The sequence below is a fragment of the Epinephelus lanceolatus genome, chromosome 4 (assembly GCF_041903045.1).
Source record: "Epinephelus lanceolatus isolate andai-2023 chromosome 4, ASM4190304v1, whole genome shotgun sequence".
NCBI lineage: Eukaryota > Metazoa > Chordata > Actinopteri > Perciformes > Serranidae > Epinephelus > Epinephelus lanceolatus.
The window spans coordinates 41506548-41526779 of record NC_135737.1 but is presented as its reverse complement, the minus strand read 5'-3'; the positions used below and the strand labels follow the sequence as shown (position 1 = coordinate 41526779).

Here is a 20232-nt window from a genome sequence, read left to right as displayed (position 1 = left end):
TGTTAAAACGTAAGTGAACGGGCAACCTTCAAGTGCAGTTAGTCCACTAAACAAGCTTTTTCTCCACAAAGACCGCCTCATATCATTAGGATAAATGTCAGAGAACATATAGAAAACGACATGTAAACGTGTTGTCTTACCTTACCGGTGTGGTGCCATGTTTGTTTATCATTTAGCTCTGCTTTCCAAAGCGCGGCCAAAATATATCTCGCCAGCTCTAGATAAAGCCCAGCTGGATACTAACGTTACTCCAGGTGGAGGTGTCTCGTCCTGGGAAACATCCAGACCTTGAAAATAAGGCTGCAACCGGTCCCATTCCTTGCAACAGAGGCATTCCTCTTCTGTGGGCACTGGGGCACAGCATTCACAGGTACACCACCAATCTCCAGAGCTACACAGCCTTGCAGCAGCCATTCCTCCTCTCTCGTCCTCTACCTGTTGCGCCTTTCTCTCTCTCCTCCTCCGTTCTTCAATTTCACGAAGCTCTTCGTCAGTGTATCCTTCCAGCTGTTGCTGCTTGTTCAGGCACGGTATGAGATCGCTGCTTGTTCTCGCGATATTTCGGCCGCGCTTTGGAAAGCAGCGCTAGATGATAAACAAACATGGCAGCACACCGGTAAGGTAAGACAACACGTTTACATGTCATTTTCTATATGTTCTCTGACATTTATCCTAACAATATGAGGCGGTCTTTGTGGAAAAAAAGCTTGTTTAGTGGACTAACTTTGCACTTGAAGGGATGCCCGTTCACTTACGTTTTAACAGGGCTGACACTACTAATGCGCCCCGGCTGTATCTAGGCTAATGGCTAACATGCTAATCATTATTTTTCGTCACGAGTCACTTTTTAGTCACAAATTTAGGACGATAGGAGACAGGTTGAAATAAAACGAAATTTCCCTTTAACTGTCGTTCGTGTCCCACTGCTTCTCCCATTGACACCCCCGCGTGCCATTAAGCTATAACGCCGACCGGCCGCATATCATGCTGACATTAAAGGACTGCTTTTTTGTCACTGTCTGATGCCGCAAGTCACCGCCCAAATGCCATAACCATGTCTAAGTGTACCGTTCTTCATTTAAACATGCATTTACATGAATTTTTGGGCTGGACCAGAACAACTGGGCCAACTCTGTAAGCAGAAATCACGACGAACAAAAGTCTGTGACGCTTACAGTTTCAAATTAAAAGCCCTCTAGTGTTTCATGCACGGTCCAGCCAGACTAGGTTTTGACCTGGTCTTGTTTAGTACAAAATTCAGTCTTTCAACAGATTTATTCAGCCAATTTTGATTTACTTATACAAAAAAATTGCAAACAAAACCAAACTATTCAGTCCAGGCTTTTTAAGGGCCCCCTCCCATTGAGGACCTGGGTAATAAGTCCTACTCCCCCCACCGCTATGACGCCCCAAAACCATATATACTGTATGTTTAGTAGAATGTACCATATGTTTCATTGTTGAACTTCAACAGAATAATGCATCCACAAGCACTTAAAAGAGAACTTAACATTATCTTTATCACAGATTACTTATTATGCTCAGCCCCCCTCCTCACACACTAATGTTGATGTTTGTCTAACATGTACACGCACGCACACACACACAGTATTTTCAACAGAATCCAATAAGCTCTGGGAAATCAATTGGGGTGATCAGGACACTTAATGAGTCTAGTCCTTGCAGGCCTAATTCTCCAGAAGGCGAAGAAACAAATTCAGAGCAAAGAAAAGAATTAAACCTTTGACCAGCAGTCAGAGTAAAGCCGAGTCCCCTCACACACTCCCCCCCCTCCCCTCCATCCAAGCCCTAGCAGTGACAGGTAGATTAAGGGGCGTGATAGATGCCCTTCTCTGTATCTCCCTCTCTCCTACCCCCCCACCCCCTTTCCCTCCCCTCCATCCATCATGGCGGCTGGTGTAATTGCGGCTGCGTGGGGCTGGCAGAGGGAGCCTCCATCCATCTCCTTAACAACAAACAGTCAGGAGGACGGATGGCGCTGCGCTCCCCAGTTAATCTCCATCTATAAGGGGGGGGGGGGGGGGGGGGGGCAGCGAGGAGGAGGAGGAGGGATGGAGCAGGAGAGGAAGAAAATAACAGAGGGAAGAAAGGTAGTGTTGGCTTACTATAAACAAAAAGAGATGGAGAGGAGGGAAGGATGGAGAGATGGCGAGAGGCCATGCCCAAACAGGTAGAACCCTCAGTGAAGGAAGAGGAATGACCCAGGAGGGCTCGGGAAACTGGATGGAAAGTTTGCAAACAGGCTGCAAGTGCAGATAAGGGTGGATTTGCTAAGCGAGCGTGCCAGAAGAAAGCAGGAGAGATGGTGGGAGGAAGGGAGGGGGCCGAAAATTTATGTCTATGTGGCCAGATGACCCAGAAACTGGAGAGGGACAGGCTCATAAAAATGCACTCTGCACCCCCTCGACTACCCCTCGCTTCTACCCGTTTCCTTCCCTCATCCTCGTGTTCTCCCTTTACTTCCCTCCATCATTTGGCTCCCTCTGCCTCGTGTAGCCGGTGGAGGGTCACACGGCTCTCTGATGTTTTGGTGCGGTTGTGTGCGGTTGCCAAAGGTCACGGCAGCCATATTTTCTTAATGGCGGAGTCACTGAAGTCAACAAGGCTGGGTGGCCCTTTACTTTCCTCCATCTCTGTCCTGTAGAGTCAAGTAAACTAGACTTTTTTGGCAAGGTGAGGGTAGCAGTTTGAAGAAGTTGTTGTTTTACACCTTGCAGATGATGCATTGGCATTTTAACAGCTGGTAACATCATATTTTTGTTGGCACCAACAGCATAATGGAAGGTGAAAATTACAGAGGATAAAAGCAACTTGTAAAAAAGAAAAATGTGGCATTTTTTTTGTTTACTACCTGCTCAGAGCTTCATGAGATTACAGTGGCCGAGTCTGTTTCTAATCTCATACACAAAGACACATGCAGTCTCGCAGGTAAACATCCACAGTCATACACACAGTCTCACAAACACAGCTTCCTTCTCTGCTTGTTGTTTCCTGTTTTCTAGCCCAGGGCATCGCCTGCAGTGAGGCCCGACTTAGAATAGGAGCACCTTGACACTGACCCACCAGCACGCAAGCAAACAAAGCAAGCACACAAAGACACACAAACATGCACCGCCATCATGGACACACTTGCATGTGAGTCCAAGCGCACGCCCTCAACAGGCCTTGGTGGGTGCAGGGGAGCGAGCACTTGAGCCTTGACAGGGAGTGACAAATAACTGCAGCAGCCTTGACATGCAGAATGGTCCCACAGTGAACCTGCCTGACTGATATTCAGCTGTGTGGTGCAGGAGAGGAGCTTGTTTCTTACAGCAGAGCTCCACAACTAGAGGGAATCTGGTAAACCTGCATTCACCTGGAAGTTTGCCTTCAGACAAGTAACCATTTCTGCATATTAAAACCAACAATGCATTTAACAAAACAGAGTGTAAATGAGAGTATACAAGTCATGTGCTGCTGAGAAGATCTGACATGATGCTCAAACTTAAAGATTTATATAGTAGGTAGAATTTTATGTTCAGTTTGTTACAGTGTTAACAAGACAATAAGAACATCTTCTAAAGGCATCAAAAGGAAAACTATTTCATGTTGGAGCAGAAAATAGAAAATTTGCCTGCCATTGGCTGTACGTCTTCATTGTTTTAATAATAATTGCAAAACCAACCAAAGTTTTACCATTAAAGGCTCTGTTTTCTTTCTTCTGACCTTACTAAAACTCAATGTGTAGAAAAGTATTGAACAGAAATAAAGTAGGACTATTTACAGAACACAACAAAATCTCACAAAACATAATATTCAGAACATTTTGTGAGATGTTATGTTGTCTGAAATGTCGTTGTTTTCTAAAGTATTGTAGTTTTGTGAAATTTTGTGCTTCCTGAAATGTTGTGTTTTTTAAAGTTTCATAGTGTTTTGTGAAATGATGTTGTGTTTTCTGAAGTATCGTTGTTTTCTAAAATATTGGCGAGTTTTGTGAAATGTACTTTTCAGAAACATCGTAGTTTTCTAAAAAAATAAATAAAATGTACTGTTTAGTGAAATGTTGTGTTTTGTGAGATGTGTTGTTTTCTGAAACATCATTGTTTTCTAAAGTATTGTAGTGTTTTGTGAAGCGTTGTAATGTTTGGACCCTCAGGGCCACCATACCAAAGTATTTCCTGTTTTGTAGTAAAGGCCATGGACTATTAAAACATTTGTGTTCACCAAAAAGAGCATTTACACTTAAATAAATGTACATAATGTTATCATACAGTGATCCTACTTATGTTTGAGATACTTTTCTCCTCTGAATAAAGTTATAAAACTCCAGTGTCAGAAATCTAAATGGGCTTATTTGGGATTTGTGAAGGCTGCTGTGTAAAAAGCACTGTCAACATTAATCAAAGGTATAAAGTAGATTAAATTTTATTGTATGTATCCATGTTTTACATCTATGGTCTTTATGACCCTATAAGCAGTGCAAAATTACTGTAGAGGACCTCTGAAACATGTCATCTGTAAAACAAAACACTTACTGTAAGAAGTATCAAACCAAAATGAGTGCTAAGTGTGTTTTTGAGCTGTTGAACGGATCTCCAAACATTTAAGTTTACATAAAATAACAGAAATTATTTATTTTTTTGTTAGGATGGATTTCTACTGATAGTTGTTCCCATATAAAGACACTCTGTAACCTGTGAGATTCTTTTTTCTTATTATTTTACTGTAATATTTCACTTCACGCTGCTCTTTTATACACCTATGCATGGTGACAATACTAAGATAAATCTTGTTCTATGTATACAAGGGTGTGTGATATTAGAGGACATCTGTGTGTCTTTTTGGGGACAACATATGTTGTGTTAACATTATGCAGTGCAGAAAACTACAGGCATTGTCTCACTAACACAAGGAGAAGTGATAAAAATGTCAGATCCTTTAGTGTCTGTGATGTAAATGAGAGTAATCTACATGTTTAGATAATAAATAGTCTGTTAGATAAATGTTACTGAGACTTTAGATTTATGGTCTGAGTGAGGAAAAACACTGGCCATGACTTGTGATTTGTGAAGGCCTTCCACCAAGAGAAATAATAAACCCCAAAACCCTGTGAAGATAAATTCCTCAGATGATGCTCACCTCAGTGTTAATCCTTTTCATTCAACCTGTTAAAGTGAAAACAAGCCTTGGATCGTCTTTTCCAGCCCATTGACACTGCCTCATGGCTCAGTGTAGGAGGGGGTTGAGCGCTGTGATCACGCCTGCAGGAAACCAGCATCCTGCAGAGTTAAAAGACCCCTGGCTGTACGCACGGTGCGGGGCCCTCACAGGCCGCCCCACGGTCAAACTCCATGCCGCCCACGGAGACGCCTGCCTCGGCCCGCTGTTCCCCGCCAAGCCGCTGCTGATTGAAGTGCAGCCGCCTGTTGGCCCCTCACAGCGGGACCGGGGGAAGAGGAGCGTTTTGAATAATTATTATGTTACTGAGGTGACATTTACAACACAAGACTGGGAGTTTAGCTATTCCACCGACATGTGAAAGGCTTTTCTCCTCTCTGGTTAAAATTAAACTTTCTCACGATGTGTTTTCTCACTTCTCCCAATCAACAAAAGAGGCCCAAAGGGTGACATTTGGGCTGTGTCAAAAGGCTGACTCACAATTGATTGACAATAACAATAAAACACTTTGAAAGCTATTATCAGCCAGTGAATTTCTTGTCATGTAGCACGCTTCAAACTTATTTATGACCCTGTATGAGGAGAAACTTTATTAAAACTCTTTATTTTTGCTGCAAGTGCCCTTAAAACTTAACTCTCCTGCAGGCCAGACACATTTAGATTGCGCAATTTTTCTTTCTGGGTGCATTTAAAAGTGCATATTTCCAATGTGCTGCATTTGTTATCAGACTTATCAAGATTTTGAGGCGAATCCACTGCCACTTTTTAAAAGAAATATCTGTTTCCAAGCTGCAGACACGATCGTGTAAGGGATTTCATACCCAACATAGATTGTTCTTATCACCTTAATTGATTGTCCAGAGTTTAATAGTCTGTTGAACGTGCTCCATCCCGCACAGAGCACGACTCTTCTTCTATCCCGAGATAGCGCAGCTGCAGCGGGGATAGGGAGGAAGTGTGGAAGGATGGAGGGATGATGGAGAAGCTCGGGAGGAGAGCCGAGATAAAACGATCACGGGGGTCTTCTTCTTCTTCTTTTCTGGCGTTTGTGTGTGTGATAAGGAGGAGGAGGAGTAACGGAGGAAGAGGAGGAGGGATGGAGGAAAGGGGGAGGGGGGGCAAGAGACCCCGTCGCGTTTTGACCCTGCGAAACCTCCCCGCACACCGCCACCACCACCACCACCACCACCACTCCTCCTCCTCCTCCTTCTTCGTCTCTCCTCTTGAGACAGAAAACACCATCGCTCACTCCCAGCCGTGACATTTTCCAGCCTGTCGCCGTATGCTGCGCGGACAGCGAGCACAAGGAGCCAAAAAGGAAGGGACGCTTTCTGTCTGCCCTCCACAGCCACCGAGCATCCCGACGGGCTGCGAGCCGGAGCGAGAGGCGCACCAGGCAGAGGCGAGGCGCTGCAGGAAACCGCTGCTCCGTTACACCGGGGTTCTGGACTACACCGGACACGGCCCGAACAGGACTGGATATTTACGTCTCGGTGGGACATTTTACACCATTTTACTGGGAGCCCTTTTTTACATTACTCAACAGCATCAGCCAATTGCATTTATTAGGCTGCGAGCTTTATTATAGCGTTTATTGCCGCTAAGTGTATTATAAACCATTAAGCTCACATCGACAATAGCGCAGGCAAGGATATGAACGTCCATAAAATCTCCAGTCCCGTCTTAATGTAATATAAAACGCGATGGGCACGGAGTAAACACACACATACACACACAGGGAGCAGGTCTTCACTGTTTTCCACCCTCACCCTTATATTGTTGTTGTTGAATCCGTGTTGGCGGTTTGTGCGTGATGTTTATCATGTTTGCAGCTTCTGTGTTAATGAAAAATATACTTTTATTTCCAGGACCACGGGGACACAGGAAGGGGGCAAAGCTCGCTGGACTAACCGAGCAGCGCATCATCATCTCCGGTGTAGGACTGGCTGTCGAGGCGCATGGAGAAGAGGGTAGGTCTGCTGTTTTATTTATAATTATGAGAATGGTTTAAAGCAGAATCTGGCGGTTAACAGATTTTGTATCACTTTAAAGAAGAGGTAATTAGAGAAGCATCATAATGGGAGCGTATGGTTGGGGATCCTCTTTGCACTCTGTGGTCGGGTGTAGCAGGCAGACACACAAAACACAAGGCCCACTGGAAACAGACTAGTGGACTGTACTGGCATGGACTTCATGTTTAGAAAACAACAGGAAAACGTGCCCTTTTTTGTACTGTAAAACTATTACAAATGCTCTGCATGTACCACAAAATATTAATTTCTAAGCGCTTTAATGGTGCTGCAAAGAAAAAACTTTAACCAGGAACCTCTAATTCATAAAGTGAAATGCAGTTCAGTTGAGGTTATGTTGTCTATATTTTGCAATGCAGATAGTAGCAATCTCTCAAAACGCTTCTGAGGAACTGTTGATTTGGATCTATGTTTCATCCTCCCCTCTGAGTGATATGGATTTATTGTGCAATGTCAGTCAGGCGTTATAATGGCACATAAGGGTTAGAGTGGTGTAGGTCAGAGAGGAGATGCAGCTCTTCAGCTTGGTAAGTAGGTGAGGGTTTTTTTTTTTTTTTGCTACAGTGATTCAGAGGCATGTTGGAGGTGGAGGTGGTGTTGGACAAAGACAGTGGCTGATGGACAGCAGGCGAAGCTCTGAGTGGAGGAGAGCAATTAGAAGTGTACAGTGCGTAGACAGAAAATCAGTGCTGTATGAAAACAGAGCTGAGGAGTACACACACACACACACACACACACACACACACACTTACAAAACCAACCAACAACAGCTTAAACATCAAATTTAAATGCAGATTTTCAAAGTTAAATAGGTTTCTGCTGTTAGTTTAATAATATAAATGTAGTTTCTGGGTGTAAACTGGTCATTTGTGCAGCTACAGGTTATACAAACTGGTTACTTGATGTTAAAAAAAAGTAGCATGGATGTTATTTTTCATGGAGCATTTCAACTTTATACTGCACTATTCTATTTTGCACAGTGTGAGAAACAAAAGCATTTATAGGGCGAAATTTTAAGAGAACAAAATGGAGGTTAATGATCTAATGCATGTTTGGTGGGAACACGTTGGAAGAGTGTTTTAAAAGTTTTCTTTTTTATGGCACTGTGCAGTCAGGTCCAGTCTGATTTGCTGTTTTATCTGCTTTAAATTAAAGAGTCACGAACTTCTATCTGTATAGCTTAAAAAAAACTATAGGCAGCTTTAAATAAGTACTTCTGCACGTTTGCTTCAACTTTATGTTGTCCTCAGTCTTGTTTCTAAAAGTGCAGAAAAACAACTAAACTTCAAGCAAATTCACATTTAATTTTTATTTTCCTAATTCGACACACTGGGAAAGTTAGGGTTAGTTTGCTTGTGCTTTTTATGTAGAAACGAGTTTAAGATGATAGCTATTATAATAACATAACATGGAAATGTCAACAAAGTTAGATGTACCCGGCTTTTTAAAAATAGTTAAGCAAGTTTATTAATTCAGTTAGACTTTAGGAGCGTTTGAAATATGAGTACCGAATTTTGTCTTCGTTTTTTACCCTTTATTTAACAGCCTTTAATGTTTCAGTTTAATATAAATCCAGTTCAAAGTGAAATGACGTTATTTCTGCACAGACTGCATGTTTCCCCAGATGAAGCAGGCTGTCAGGCCCGTAAAAGTTTTCTGCATCGCTTGAAAAAGCACAATTAAAACTTGTTGTCCTGCCATCTGAAGCCTGTTTACCAGCTCCGTGACTTTAAAAAAAGGGGAAAATTCGCGGAATTTGTCATCTCGACTTGTGCGCTTTGATCCGCTGGACGCGCAGAAACCCGATAGGAGCCGTGCGTAAAGAGAGACGCGCAATCCGATAGCGGTGATTGTGTTAATAGCCAGACTCCATAAAAACTAGAAGGTGTCCCGGGCCAGGGCCTCAAAGCAGGTGCTTTCTGTGATCCCGGTGGCCATATGGGACTCTGGAATACAACAATTTGATAAGCCATTTAGGACAGTGGTTCCCAAAGTGGGGTCCAGAGACCTCCAGGGGTCCTGCAGAGGGGTCTGCAAGAGGACAGTGCATGCACATGAAATTTAATTTCTCTTTTATTTAATTCCCAGAGGTCACCATAGAGAGTGTAATTGCATTGATGTTGGGTTTCACTGTTGCTGTGTCACCACTTACAATTTAGATTCTAGTAACACCACGATTTTTGTCCAAAAGTTTATGTGTGGAGTGCAAACAAATTGGACACTGTGAGGCATTTTGAGTTTTGATAGTGTTTAAATGTATCTTAAAATGAAAGGAAATATTTTAATCACTAAAAATCTGAGCAAATAAAAGGCTGTTGCAGCCACATACTTGTGTAGTAAATCACAGCCTCGTGGTGGCCTGCTTTGGGAACAGTGTCCACAGAAGAACTAGGCTCAGCAGATCATAACTTTTACAGCTTGGTTAAAATAACACAGAAGTGAAAGGTGTCCGGGGCCAGGCCACCTAGCAGGTGCTGTCTGTCTGTGATCCCTCTGGCCCTTTGGGACTGCGGCGGGAGTCCCTTTAATCCAGCAGAAAGAGAACAGAAGCAGATCTGCTGACCTGAGCAACGATGCCTCAGAGACAGAGGCTGCAGTGAAGCACAAATTAGCTCGCTAACACAGAGAAAGAGAGGGGGGAAACCAGAGAGTCACACATGTATATTCATGATGCAGCGTGTACAAGTTGTGTCTGTTCTGTGTCTGTGCATGTGTGTGTGATTTCATCTGTGAGCGTGCCATATGTGTGTCTGATTCACTGTGTTGGAGGGTGTGTGAGCGGGCCCCTGTGATGCTGTCACAGCGGGTTGTGAGGGACGTCTCAGCACGGCTCCTGTCTAGTCTGAGTCGAGGAGGGAGGAGATGATATTAGCAGCTACAGGCTCATCGTCTTTCTCCATGGATCTCATCTCCCTCTTTACATGTCTCCTCCTTCGCTCCTCTGCTAAGCACCAAAACAGCAGACTTTTCAAGAACCGAGAAAATCTGCTTTTTTATCCTGACTTGCTTTGAGATTCAGAGGTTATCCAAGTGCATTTGAAAAGGGTTTATGATCCTGAGGGTGACAGGATTTTCAGCAGCATGTAATCCAACTGAAGTGAGAGAGTTTTCCTGATGAGGGAATGGGGATGTGCACACACAGCTGGACTTTGCTCCATCAGTTTACACACACACACACACACACACACACACACACACACACACACACACACACACACACACTTGTAGTATAGCCAAAATGCATCAATGTAAATTAGACAGAATGATTTGATAAAAAGGACTTTATGCTCTTCTCACTGTTGATTTTTGTTGATACCAGGGTTTGTTTTGCTTGCAATGATTAAAACATTTCCCCCACTACAACACTACTATCATTAAAACTGACAAAAACATATGCATGTACGAGGGCTGCACAAGTAATCGAAATGTAATTGAAATGGCCAAGTGCAAAATCAGAATTGTAGGAGCTGCAATTTTTTGGTAAAGGTAAAACGTGTCACAACGTATCATTATTAATGAAGCATTGTGGTGCTACAGAGATACCTACAATGCCTATAAATCATATTACAGATGTAAGGGAACATGCTTTGGTACAGACACCAGCAAAAATCGCTCCATCTTCTATTTTTTTCAGTGAAGATGAAATGCAAAATTTTCCTTCCCACTTAAATCTGCAGTCAAAATAATGGCAATATAATTTTTTGGGGCATATTGTGCAGCCATAGCATATATACACATGCAGTCTGAAATAATTGGTGCATTAACCAATCAGTGGATTGGAAGAAAATTAATCAGCAACAATTTTAGTAATGTTTTAAATCATTTTTTATGGCAAAAATGCCCATAATTAACTGGTTCCAGCTTCTTAAATGTAAGAGAAATGTTGTTTTTCTTAGTTTTCTACAATAGTAAATTGACTATCTTTGGGTTTTTGAATGTTGGTTGGAGAAAAAAAAAGCAAACTGTACATGTCAACTTGGGTTTTGGAGCTATAGATCAAACAATTAATAGAGAAACAATTGTAGGTTTAATGAAAATACATGTTAGCTGCAACCACATTAAGTTCTATTCTTAATAAGCAGCACCAAATTCGTTCAACAATTCAAACACTGCTGCAGCTGTAAAAGAGCAGCAGCAGATCTCCTAACTGAGCATTCGTCCAGTAAGTCGTGTCTCAGAAGCCCCCTGACAGCTCAGCTCCACAACACACTCACAATACGACTTGATGTCAGACAAGCACAGATGTCGAACGTGTCTCATGTTTTCCGTCTTTCCATCTAATTTTGTTTCAGTATGAAGAGCTGGTGCACTACTCAGGGTCGGAGGGCATGTCGGTGGGGGGGTACGGGGACGATGTCAGGCCGCTTCCTCCCCCACACTACGGACCCACCATCCCCGACTCCCTCAAACACCACAAAGACCAGATCTACGGGTAAGCATGTGTGTTTGAAACCCTAGATGTGGAGGAAATAATGATTTATGCAGCCTGTTAGCGACAACGTTGTTTAAATTACATCTGCGCTTTTAGCAGATTGACAAACGGTTTATATTTGTGTGGCGAATATTAAAATACATGTGAAGTGTTTACAGCTGTCTGTGCTATAAAGTTTCTGTAACACCTTCTGTGAATGTATCGTGTGTACACTATGTCAACTGTTACTGTGTTTATGTATAGTATGTTAACTGTGTATATATATGTGTGTGTGTGTGTGTGTGTGTGTGTGTGTGTGTGCAGTCACCCACTGTTTCCACTGCTGGCCTTAGTGTTTGAAAAGTGCGAGCTCGCCACCTGCTCCCCTCGAGACTCCGCCTCCCTCTCAGCCACCTCCCACCTCCCCGGCATGACCAATCACAGCGACGTCTGCTCCTCTGAATCCTTCAACGATGACATCGCCGCATTTGCAAAACAGGTGAGTGGCAGCCGTGAGAGCCAATCACAGAACAGACATCAGTGAAAGGATGTTTTTAGGTTTTGTAGTCATTTGGTTTTTTTGCGTCGCAGATCCGTTCGGAGAAGCCCATATTTTCTTCCAATCCTGAGCTTGACAACTTGGTACGGCGTGCACAGAAATCACATGAAAGTATAAACCCGCTTTTTCACACGTGCATTGTGGGATATGTGCTGATAAGAAATCCACTTTCTCCTCTCCACAGATGATCCAGGCCATACAGGTTCTTCGCTTTCATTTACTGGAGTTAGAGAAGGTTGGTCAGTCTTACATTACATTACATATGGAGATGTGTGAATTGCTTTAAGAGAGGCTTTAAAAAATGTGAACTTGTCCTTTAATTAACACATAGGCTCTGATTAAGTCAGTTAACAGTATGATGAATGTAAATCTGTTTCCGCAGGTGCATGATCTGTGCGATAACTTCTGCCACCGCTACATCACCTGTCTAAAGGGCAAAATGCCCACAGACCTCATCCTGGACGACCGGGAGGGCGGCTCCAAGTCTGACATGGAGGACTTCACCGGATCCTGCACCAGTCTGTCAGAGCAGGTGAGACAAGCTGTCAGAGTGCAGGATGTTAAACAGCATGCAGTGACGCTGTAGGAGCGACACCACTGCTCACCTGCCCATCTGCATTCACTGGATGTCTGAATAATGACCGTGTGTTTCACTCTCACCTGCTGGGAGTTCTCCATCTTCCCATTGCTCCACCTCCTCCACCAATCGCCTCTCTGTCTCTTCTCTCCCTGCAGAATGCATCATGGTTACGGGAGCCAGATGAATGTGCCACGACTCCCCTGGGAACGCCAGGCACCTGCGGCCTGCCTTCACACAGCACAGCAGACAACTGTAGCGACACAGGTACACACACACACACACACACACACACACACATACACACACATATATACACACAGTGGAAATACTGTATGAGTGAGAAAAGACTGCACTGTATTAACATTTTGATTTTCTGTCTTAAAGGGGCAGTACACCACAAAATCAAAAAAACATATTTTTCCTTTTACCTGTAGAGCTATTTATAAATCTAGACTGTTGTGGTGTGAGCTGCAGAGTGTTGGAGATATCAGCCATAGAGATATCTGCCTCCTCTCCAATATAATGCAACTAGGCGGCACTCGGCTTGTGGTGCTCAAAGTTCCAAAAAATAAATTTGGAAACACTCAACGGCAATGTCTCCGTCCAGAAATCATGACCCAGTTACACAAGATAATCCACAGACCTTGTTGTGAGCAGTTTCAAGTAGGAACTATTTTCTTTCTACCAAACTACCCCTGGAAAACTGAGTTACTGTGCAGAAGGAAGCGTGCATCTACTCATGGACGAGAGGCTCTTGCTCTTGACAGTGTGAGACATACACATTAATGGCGTCCTCCTCGGCTGAGCTATAACGCTAGCTAGCTCAGTGGTGCTAGGTGAGCTAGGACTAGATGCATGCTTCCTTCTGCACAGTGATACGGTTGGCAGGTGTAGTTTGGTAGAAAAAAAAAGTTCCTACGTGAAACTGTGCAGAGAGAGAGACATTGCGATTGAGTTTTTCAAATGTATTTTCGGGATACTTTGCACCACTTGCCGAATGTCATGTAGTCACATTTTATCGGAGAGAAGGCAGACATCTCTACGGCCGATACCTCCAACACTCGGCAACTCACACCCAAACAACTGAGACTGATAAATAGCACTACAGGTAAGATTTTGGGGTGACCTGTGCCTTTAAGATTACTTTGATAGATTTATCTCATTAGCAAATCATTGTTGTTAAAGCCGGATACTCAAAATTGGTCAACTGTAGTTGTAAAACACACATTATTGCAACATATCAGAAAATACTATGAGCTTGTATCAGCTGATAGACATTCATACAGTCCCTGAAATATGATTTGTGCATCCCTGCAGGCGATGGTCTGGATGGAGGAGCTGCCTCCCCCAGTACAGGAGACGATGACGACTCCGACAGAGACAGAAGGAACAACAAGAAGCGGGGAATCTTCCCCAAAGTGGCCACAAACATCATGAGAGCGTGGCTCTTCCAACACCTGTCGGTGAGAAAGCTTTGTCACAGTTTTATCACATCAAAGACAAATATTGGATTTGGACAATAATTAAAACCTGCAGGGCTGTAACAAACAAAGGAAAGCTGGTGTACGGCGCTGCACGAGAGACTAATTACTGAAAGAGAGGATTTAGTGTGAGGCAAAACGTCACTGACAGGAACAGACAGAAGAGGGAACCGAGTGTGTAATGGAGGTCAATTAAATTAAATGAAAAATCGGGGGATTAAGTGATTATGTGAATATGCTCGCTATTGAATAACTGTGGAAGTGATAGAAATGGAGTGAGTAATTGTTGGTGAGGTAATTAGCTACTAAATGAGGCAGGTCAAATGTTGCTTCACTCCAATTATTACAGTACGTGTGTGTGTGTGTGTGTGTGTGCGAGAGAGAGGAATACAGAGGGAGACCGAGGGCTTGCTGTGATTGAAAATGTGAATTCAGATGGAAGGTCATCAGTATTCACACCGAGCTTTCTCTCACATGCAACTGTAGATTTAAGATGAAGTTACATTACGTCATTAGTTGCCTCGAGATTATTCTGTTGTTGATCCACAAGAATTCAGTCATGTTTGGAAAAAAAAAGCTGGGGTTTTTGCTGTCTTTAAAGGGTAACACAGCCTAAATGAGGTATTCCAGTGTTATTTATGTGGCTTAGGAAAGTCCAATCAAAATACCAGAGAATTAAGTCTCAAACTTGTGATGTCATTAAGTATAAAGTCTGGAGCTGCTCCACTGACGTTGACTTATGTACCTAAATTAAAGCCGTTATCTCAAAGCCACCAGACTACACGGACAAAACACTTATTCTACTTGGCACCACGCGGGAGTTGCTGGTCTAATGCTGCCCCAATTGGTGTGTAAGGGAAAGCAGTGAAAATATTCCAAATATAGTGTACACTTAAGCTGATATTGATTTTTTTTTTAGGTGGCCAAAATATGTTTTGCTGCGGCCCCCGTTCACAGCAATACGTTGCTTAGCTTCCGAGATCGTAGATTTGGTTTATCAAAGACGCTAGCAAAGCATAAAATAAGCACAGCAGAGACGTCAGATAGGTCGGACCATCGTGTTTAACTGTTAATCTTTAAATGGTACAGCTCCTGCTGAAATTGACAATACACATAAACAAGTTTGGCGAAATCTCCGCAATTGAAAACACAGTGAAAACAGATGTCTACTCGGAAGTTAGCGAGACATCAGGAAGATTTGATCTAGGCTATACCAACTGGTCTAGCTCCTTAGACATTAGCTCAAAGTCCAGGCAGTTTAATAATTTTAGCGTTATACTTATGTTCGGCCATGTTGTCCAGCTAGTTTGCTGTCTCTGACAAGTAGCTGTCCATTAGTCACCAACTCTACAGCAGGAAACAACACTTCAAAATAAAAGCTCTGTGCTGGAAATTCACCTTACTTCAAAATAATGTGTTTTTTACAAACTTGACATGTTTGCGAGTCACTTGTGGTCCATTCAGAATGGACTCATGACCCAGTTTTGGACCAAGACCCACCAGTTGTTCATCGTCTACACAGCAGCCCCAGACTCTATACCCAGTGACATCACAAATATAAGTTCTAGCACTCTAGTTTTTGGATTTGGAGGAGAGTTATTTATGTTTACTGATATTTTTGGACTAAATTTGAAATTAACCCTTGCTCTGTATGTCCTCCCCCAGCACCCGTACCCGTCTGAGGAGCAGAAGAAGCAGCTGTCCCAGGACACAGGACTGACCATCTTACAGGTCAACAACTGGTCAGTGCACTCTCAATCAATACACTAATTCTAGCCCTGTGGCTCATCAATAATCAGTTAAACTGTCATGTTTAAATGTAAAACGCCAACTTTCAATTTAACAGCATGGCTGCGGCCACGTCAATAACATGATAGTTTTGTACAGAAATGAACAGTATCTACATTTTACAGCTCAGTCTTGTTGCAGTTTTTGCTTGGTAACTCCTTATCGTGCATGTTTTGTGCAAATAAATGTCAGTTGAATGAAAGGTCACACTTTTACGAGACTTTTAGGCCATGAGACTGTAATCTATTTTATTAGAGAGGAGCTTGTAACAGAGGAAGAAATGTCTTGCTAAGCATCTTTTTCTGAAGCTGCAGCACAGTAAAATCCACTTGCTCTATGTTCATAAAACAGAATAGCAAATCAATATCCAATAATCAGATGGTTTACTGCCCCACAATTCCCTGTGTGCTCCCCAGGCACACGTGTATCTCAACAGGCAGAACACACACACATACGGGACGTTTTCATGTTTCTGATCAGTTAGTTCTGTCATAATGTTTCATGTCTGCACCTCAGATACTGAGACAGAAACATATCCAAAAGAGAAAGTGTGCTTTACATGTCAAAGAATAGATTCTGCAATCTGATAACTTACATGTTTTTATTTGTACCCCGCTGCAGCAAACACACAGAGTGACCCAATCAATGCAGATCAATCAATTATCACAGGGCGATCAATACCTGCTCTGCCCTAACGTTGATTTACTCTGCCCTCTAAAAGGGTTAAGTGGTTGTAAAATGGAAAAGGTTAATAGTCTCCCGGTCAGCCTTTTTCTTCATTAACGGGTGGCCTCGTCCATCTCTCTCCCTGTCTCTGAACACACTCTTTCTTTACGTCTCTGTCCCCTGTGCAGGTTCATCAACGCCAGGAGGAGAATAGTTCAGCCGATGATTGACCAGTCAAATCGCTCAGGTCGGTGTTTATAAGTCAGTTGGCTGGTCACTGGCTCGCTCAGTTCATGTGTATATACGAGTGTGTGTGTGTTGTATATCTGTGTCTGACGGTGTGTGTTGTCTCACAGGTCAGGGTGGCCCGTACAGCCCAGAGGGAGCAGCTCTTGGGGGCTACGGGCTTGACGGACAGGCCCACCTTGGGCTACGAACAGCAGGTACGGTAGCCTGTAGGGAAATACTGCTCTTCTTCACATGCGTACAGAACAGAGCACAAAATACACAACTCCAGGATAATGACAATGATATAGAATATTTTTCACTGTCAACAAATCCCATGAAAAAACAAAGACAATGAACTGATTCTACTCTCAGCGAGTATTGTTTGTGTAAACAAAGCCTGATATCTTATTCCTCTGAGTTCCATTGTTGTCCAAAAACTATTCGAACGCTTCTTCATCATCATGAACACACACATGGTTATTTATTTTGACTCAATCCCACATGCACCGTCCTGCAGCCCCAAATACTCACCAGAGCTCCAAATGTGGATTAATCCACAGCTGAAAATAGTCCCTCAAATTCCATTATTTCCTCCTGTTTAAGTGACATTTATTAAAAACTACAGTGGCCAGCTGTTTTTCTAAAAATTAATAAACCTTTTAAAATATGAAACTAAATGCATATTTTTTAAGATTTACCTCTTCATTGGGAACAAATAGTTGTGGGGTTGAGGGCCACACAGGCGCTGGAGACATTAACACTGTTAGTTTTAATCTTTGGTCTTTCCAAAGGATTTTTGGAGAACAACAAAAAAAAATAGAGAGAGAGCATATCACCCTTTAAGTCCATGTAAGGACAGATTAGATAAAAAACAGTCACTGCTGAGTCTTCGCAAAAAAAGTAAAATAAAAATTTAAAAGAAATATGGCTTTAAGGGGGCACAGTTGAAGTGAGTAATTTTAAATAAAAATTCACATATAAATATTTATACTCTCTGTTTAATCTTCGCTGTGCTTTTTAATTAAATACTGTGAATATAAATATTTAAAGGCATGAGTCAAGAGTGAGTGAGTACTTTTTAGTGATGTGTCAGAGGTAGTTTCCGTGCAGACTCCTACTCAGCCTTCCAAAAACTCCTGTTATTTTCCTATAATTTGAACATAATTAAAATGACGAAGTTATTGAAGGCAGCATTGTGTTGGAAGCTGTGGATGGATGCTTTAAAGGAATAATCTGTATGATTTAAATGTGAACTAAAGGTACGCTGACCACCAAAAGTCACAACAACAGACTGAACCCTCTTCCCCATTCTGATGCTGAGCTTGAACTTCAGCAGGTTGTCTTGACCGTGTCTACATGCCTAAATACACTGAGTTGCTGCCATGAGATTAGCTGATTAACTATTTGTGTTACCCAGCAGTTGAATAGGTGTACCTATTTAAGTGAACGATGAGTGTATGTTTGTCTGTATTTAAGGGGAACTTTTATAACAATGGTTACGACCAAGGAAGAGCTGGTACAGAATATTTGTGATACCGTCAGGCAGAGTGGAATAAGATGATTTTAACAAAGTGAAATCTATTAAAACAACGGCAGAGAACTGCATAACATGGGGTTAAAGTAGCAGGATTTAGATTCTGTGATTGAGGGTGGTTTGCAAAAATTAAATTAAATCCTGTGCGCTGCATCCATTCTGTATTTATCCGCTTCAGTGGAGCTAAATCATAAAAAATATCCCACTTGTAAATGTAAACCTGTGTCTTCCCACCAGGTCTCCAGGGGATGTCTTCTCTGCAGGGTGACTACCCAGGCGCTCTACTGTCCCAACCAGGCTACCCTCCCCACCCAGGACCCTCCCTCCACCCTTACCCGGGCCCTCACCCCCATGCCGCCATGCTGCTCCACCCGCCGCCACATGCACACCCCGCAGAGCCACTCCTCGCCCAGGGACTGGACATACATGCACACTAGTTGTGGGGGGGAGTCGGAGTTATGTGTGTGTGTGTGAGGGAAATGTACTGTATGAATGTGTGAGTGTGTGCGGTGAGATATGAGTGTGCGTGTGTGTGTGCTGTGTATGTGTAATGACGCATACTGAACACTATTTATAGAAAAAAAGACACATTGCTCCAAAAGTTTACATTCCCCACTGAAAGACACTGACCTCAATGTAGCTGTTCCACTCACTCACACACACACGAGTAGACATAAACATTACACTCAAACACACACACACACACACACACACACACACACACACACAGTCTGGACCCACAGGTTTAAGCCATACCTCTTTCAGAGTAGAAGTGCTTCCTCCTCTCCAAATGTCTCCACTGTGTCCTGTGGGTGAGACACATGCTTTAAACCACACTTCCCATCATGCCTGCTGAACCACAAGACGACAGTTGAGCGGCTCGAAGAGACAGATGAATATTTGTCCCCAGACTTTGCGACAGCACGCGGACGTTACTGGACTGGACTCGATCCTGTGAACACGCCTTCTTCACTTCTCCCTGTCTTCCTGCACTCGTTGACTGTCACACACACAAACACACACACCTTCACACACTCTTTACTCAAAGCTGATTTGAGTTTTTTCTTATTCTATTTTTATATTTATGTGTGCCACTCCAGGCAGATGCAGCTTCACGTGAGCTTGTCGAAATATTAGTGCTCTTCCTCAGCATGAAGCTAAACACTATGAATGACTTCCAGTCTGCCTCGCTCTCGTACCACTGACCTCCTTAAGATGCCAACAGGCGTCCATTACCTTAGGATCTTTCCTACACACATGCAAACACACAACATACACACACATAGCAGCGACACTGAAAGCCATTTCCACACACACACATATACATAATCATACACAAACATACACACACACACACACACGGACACAAAATCTCTGTAAGCATTTCTAGTACATTTTTTGTGTGTCACGGTAGTGTGTGAGGGGAGCTGCAGCCAAAGGACTCTTGAAACATTCGGCTCCCTCTCCACTCTGCTCGGACTGCTGAAACATTTCTGAATGATGATGGGAAATACAGTTAAAGTATTAAAATGTTTTTTTTGTAAGACTTGTCACTGGTCGTCTGTTTTTGCATGTTGTCTGATTCTCCCTGTGGCCAGGAGGTGATGGGTTTTCTGACAGCAGCAACAGTCATGTGTTTGGAGGGTACTGAGGAACTGGGTAGATAGTGTACAGACTCTGAAACTGCACGTCAGCAGTGGCGCACCTAAGGGGGGTTAGGGGGGCTATGGTTACAGCTTGAAGTGACGTTCACTGCTCAAATCAAAATGGCAGTGGA

General features: G+C 43.0%; 1 protein-coding gene across 2 annotated transcripts; it reads left to right on the top strand.

The window, feature by feature from the left end:
* Window positions 1-6337: 6337 nt before the first annotated feature.
* meis3 (myeloid ecotropic viral integration site 3) lies at window positions 6338-19999 on the top strand. 2 transcript variants are annotated; one of them, XM_033630383.2, is made up of 13 exons: window positions 6338-6671; window positions 7047-7148; window positions 11501-11640; window positions 11944-12118; window positions 12211-12261; window positions 12363-12413; window positions 12561-12710; window positions 12914-13022; window positions 14076-14221; window positions 15905-15981; window positions 16882-16940; window positions 17050-17136; window positions 18693-19999. In XM_033630383.2, exons 2-13 carry the CDS (start codon window positions 7137-7139, stop codon window positions 18890-18892), a joined length of 1257 nt encoding a protein of 418 aa, XP_033486274.1. In that variant the 5' UTR covers window positions 6338-6671; window positions 7047-7136; the 3' UTR covers window positions 18893-19999. The 2 variants fall into 2 exon arrangements, with proteins under 2 accessions (XP_033486274.1, XP_033486273.1); XM_033630382.2 differs by having other exon boundaries at window positions 6531-6671; window positions 12187-12261.
* Window positions 20000-20232: the final 233 nt, after the last annotated feature.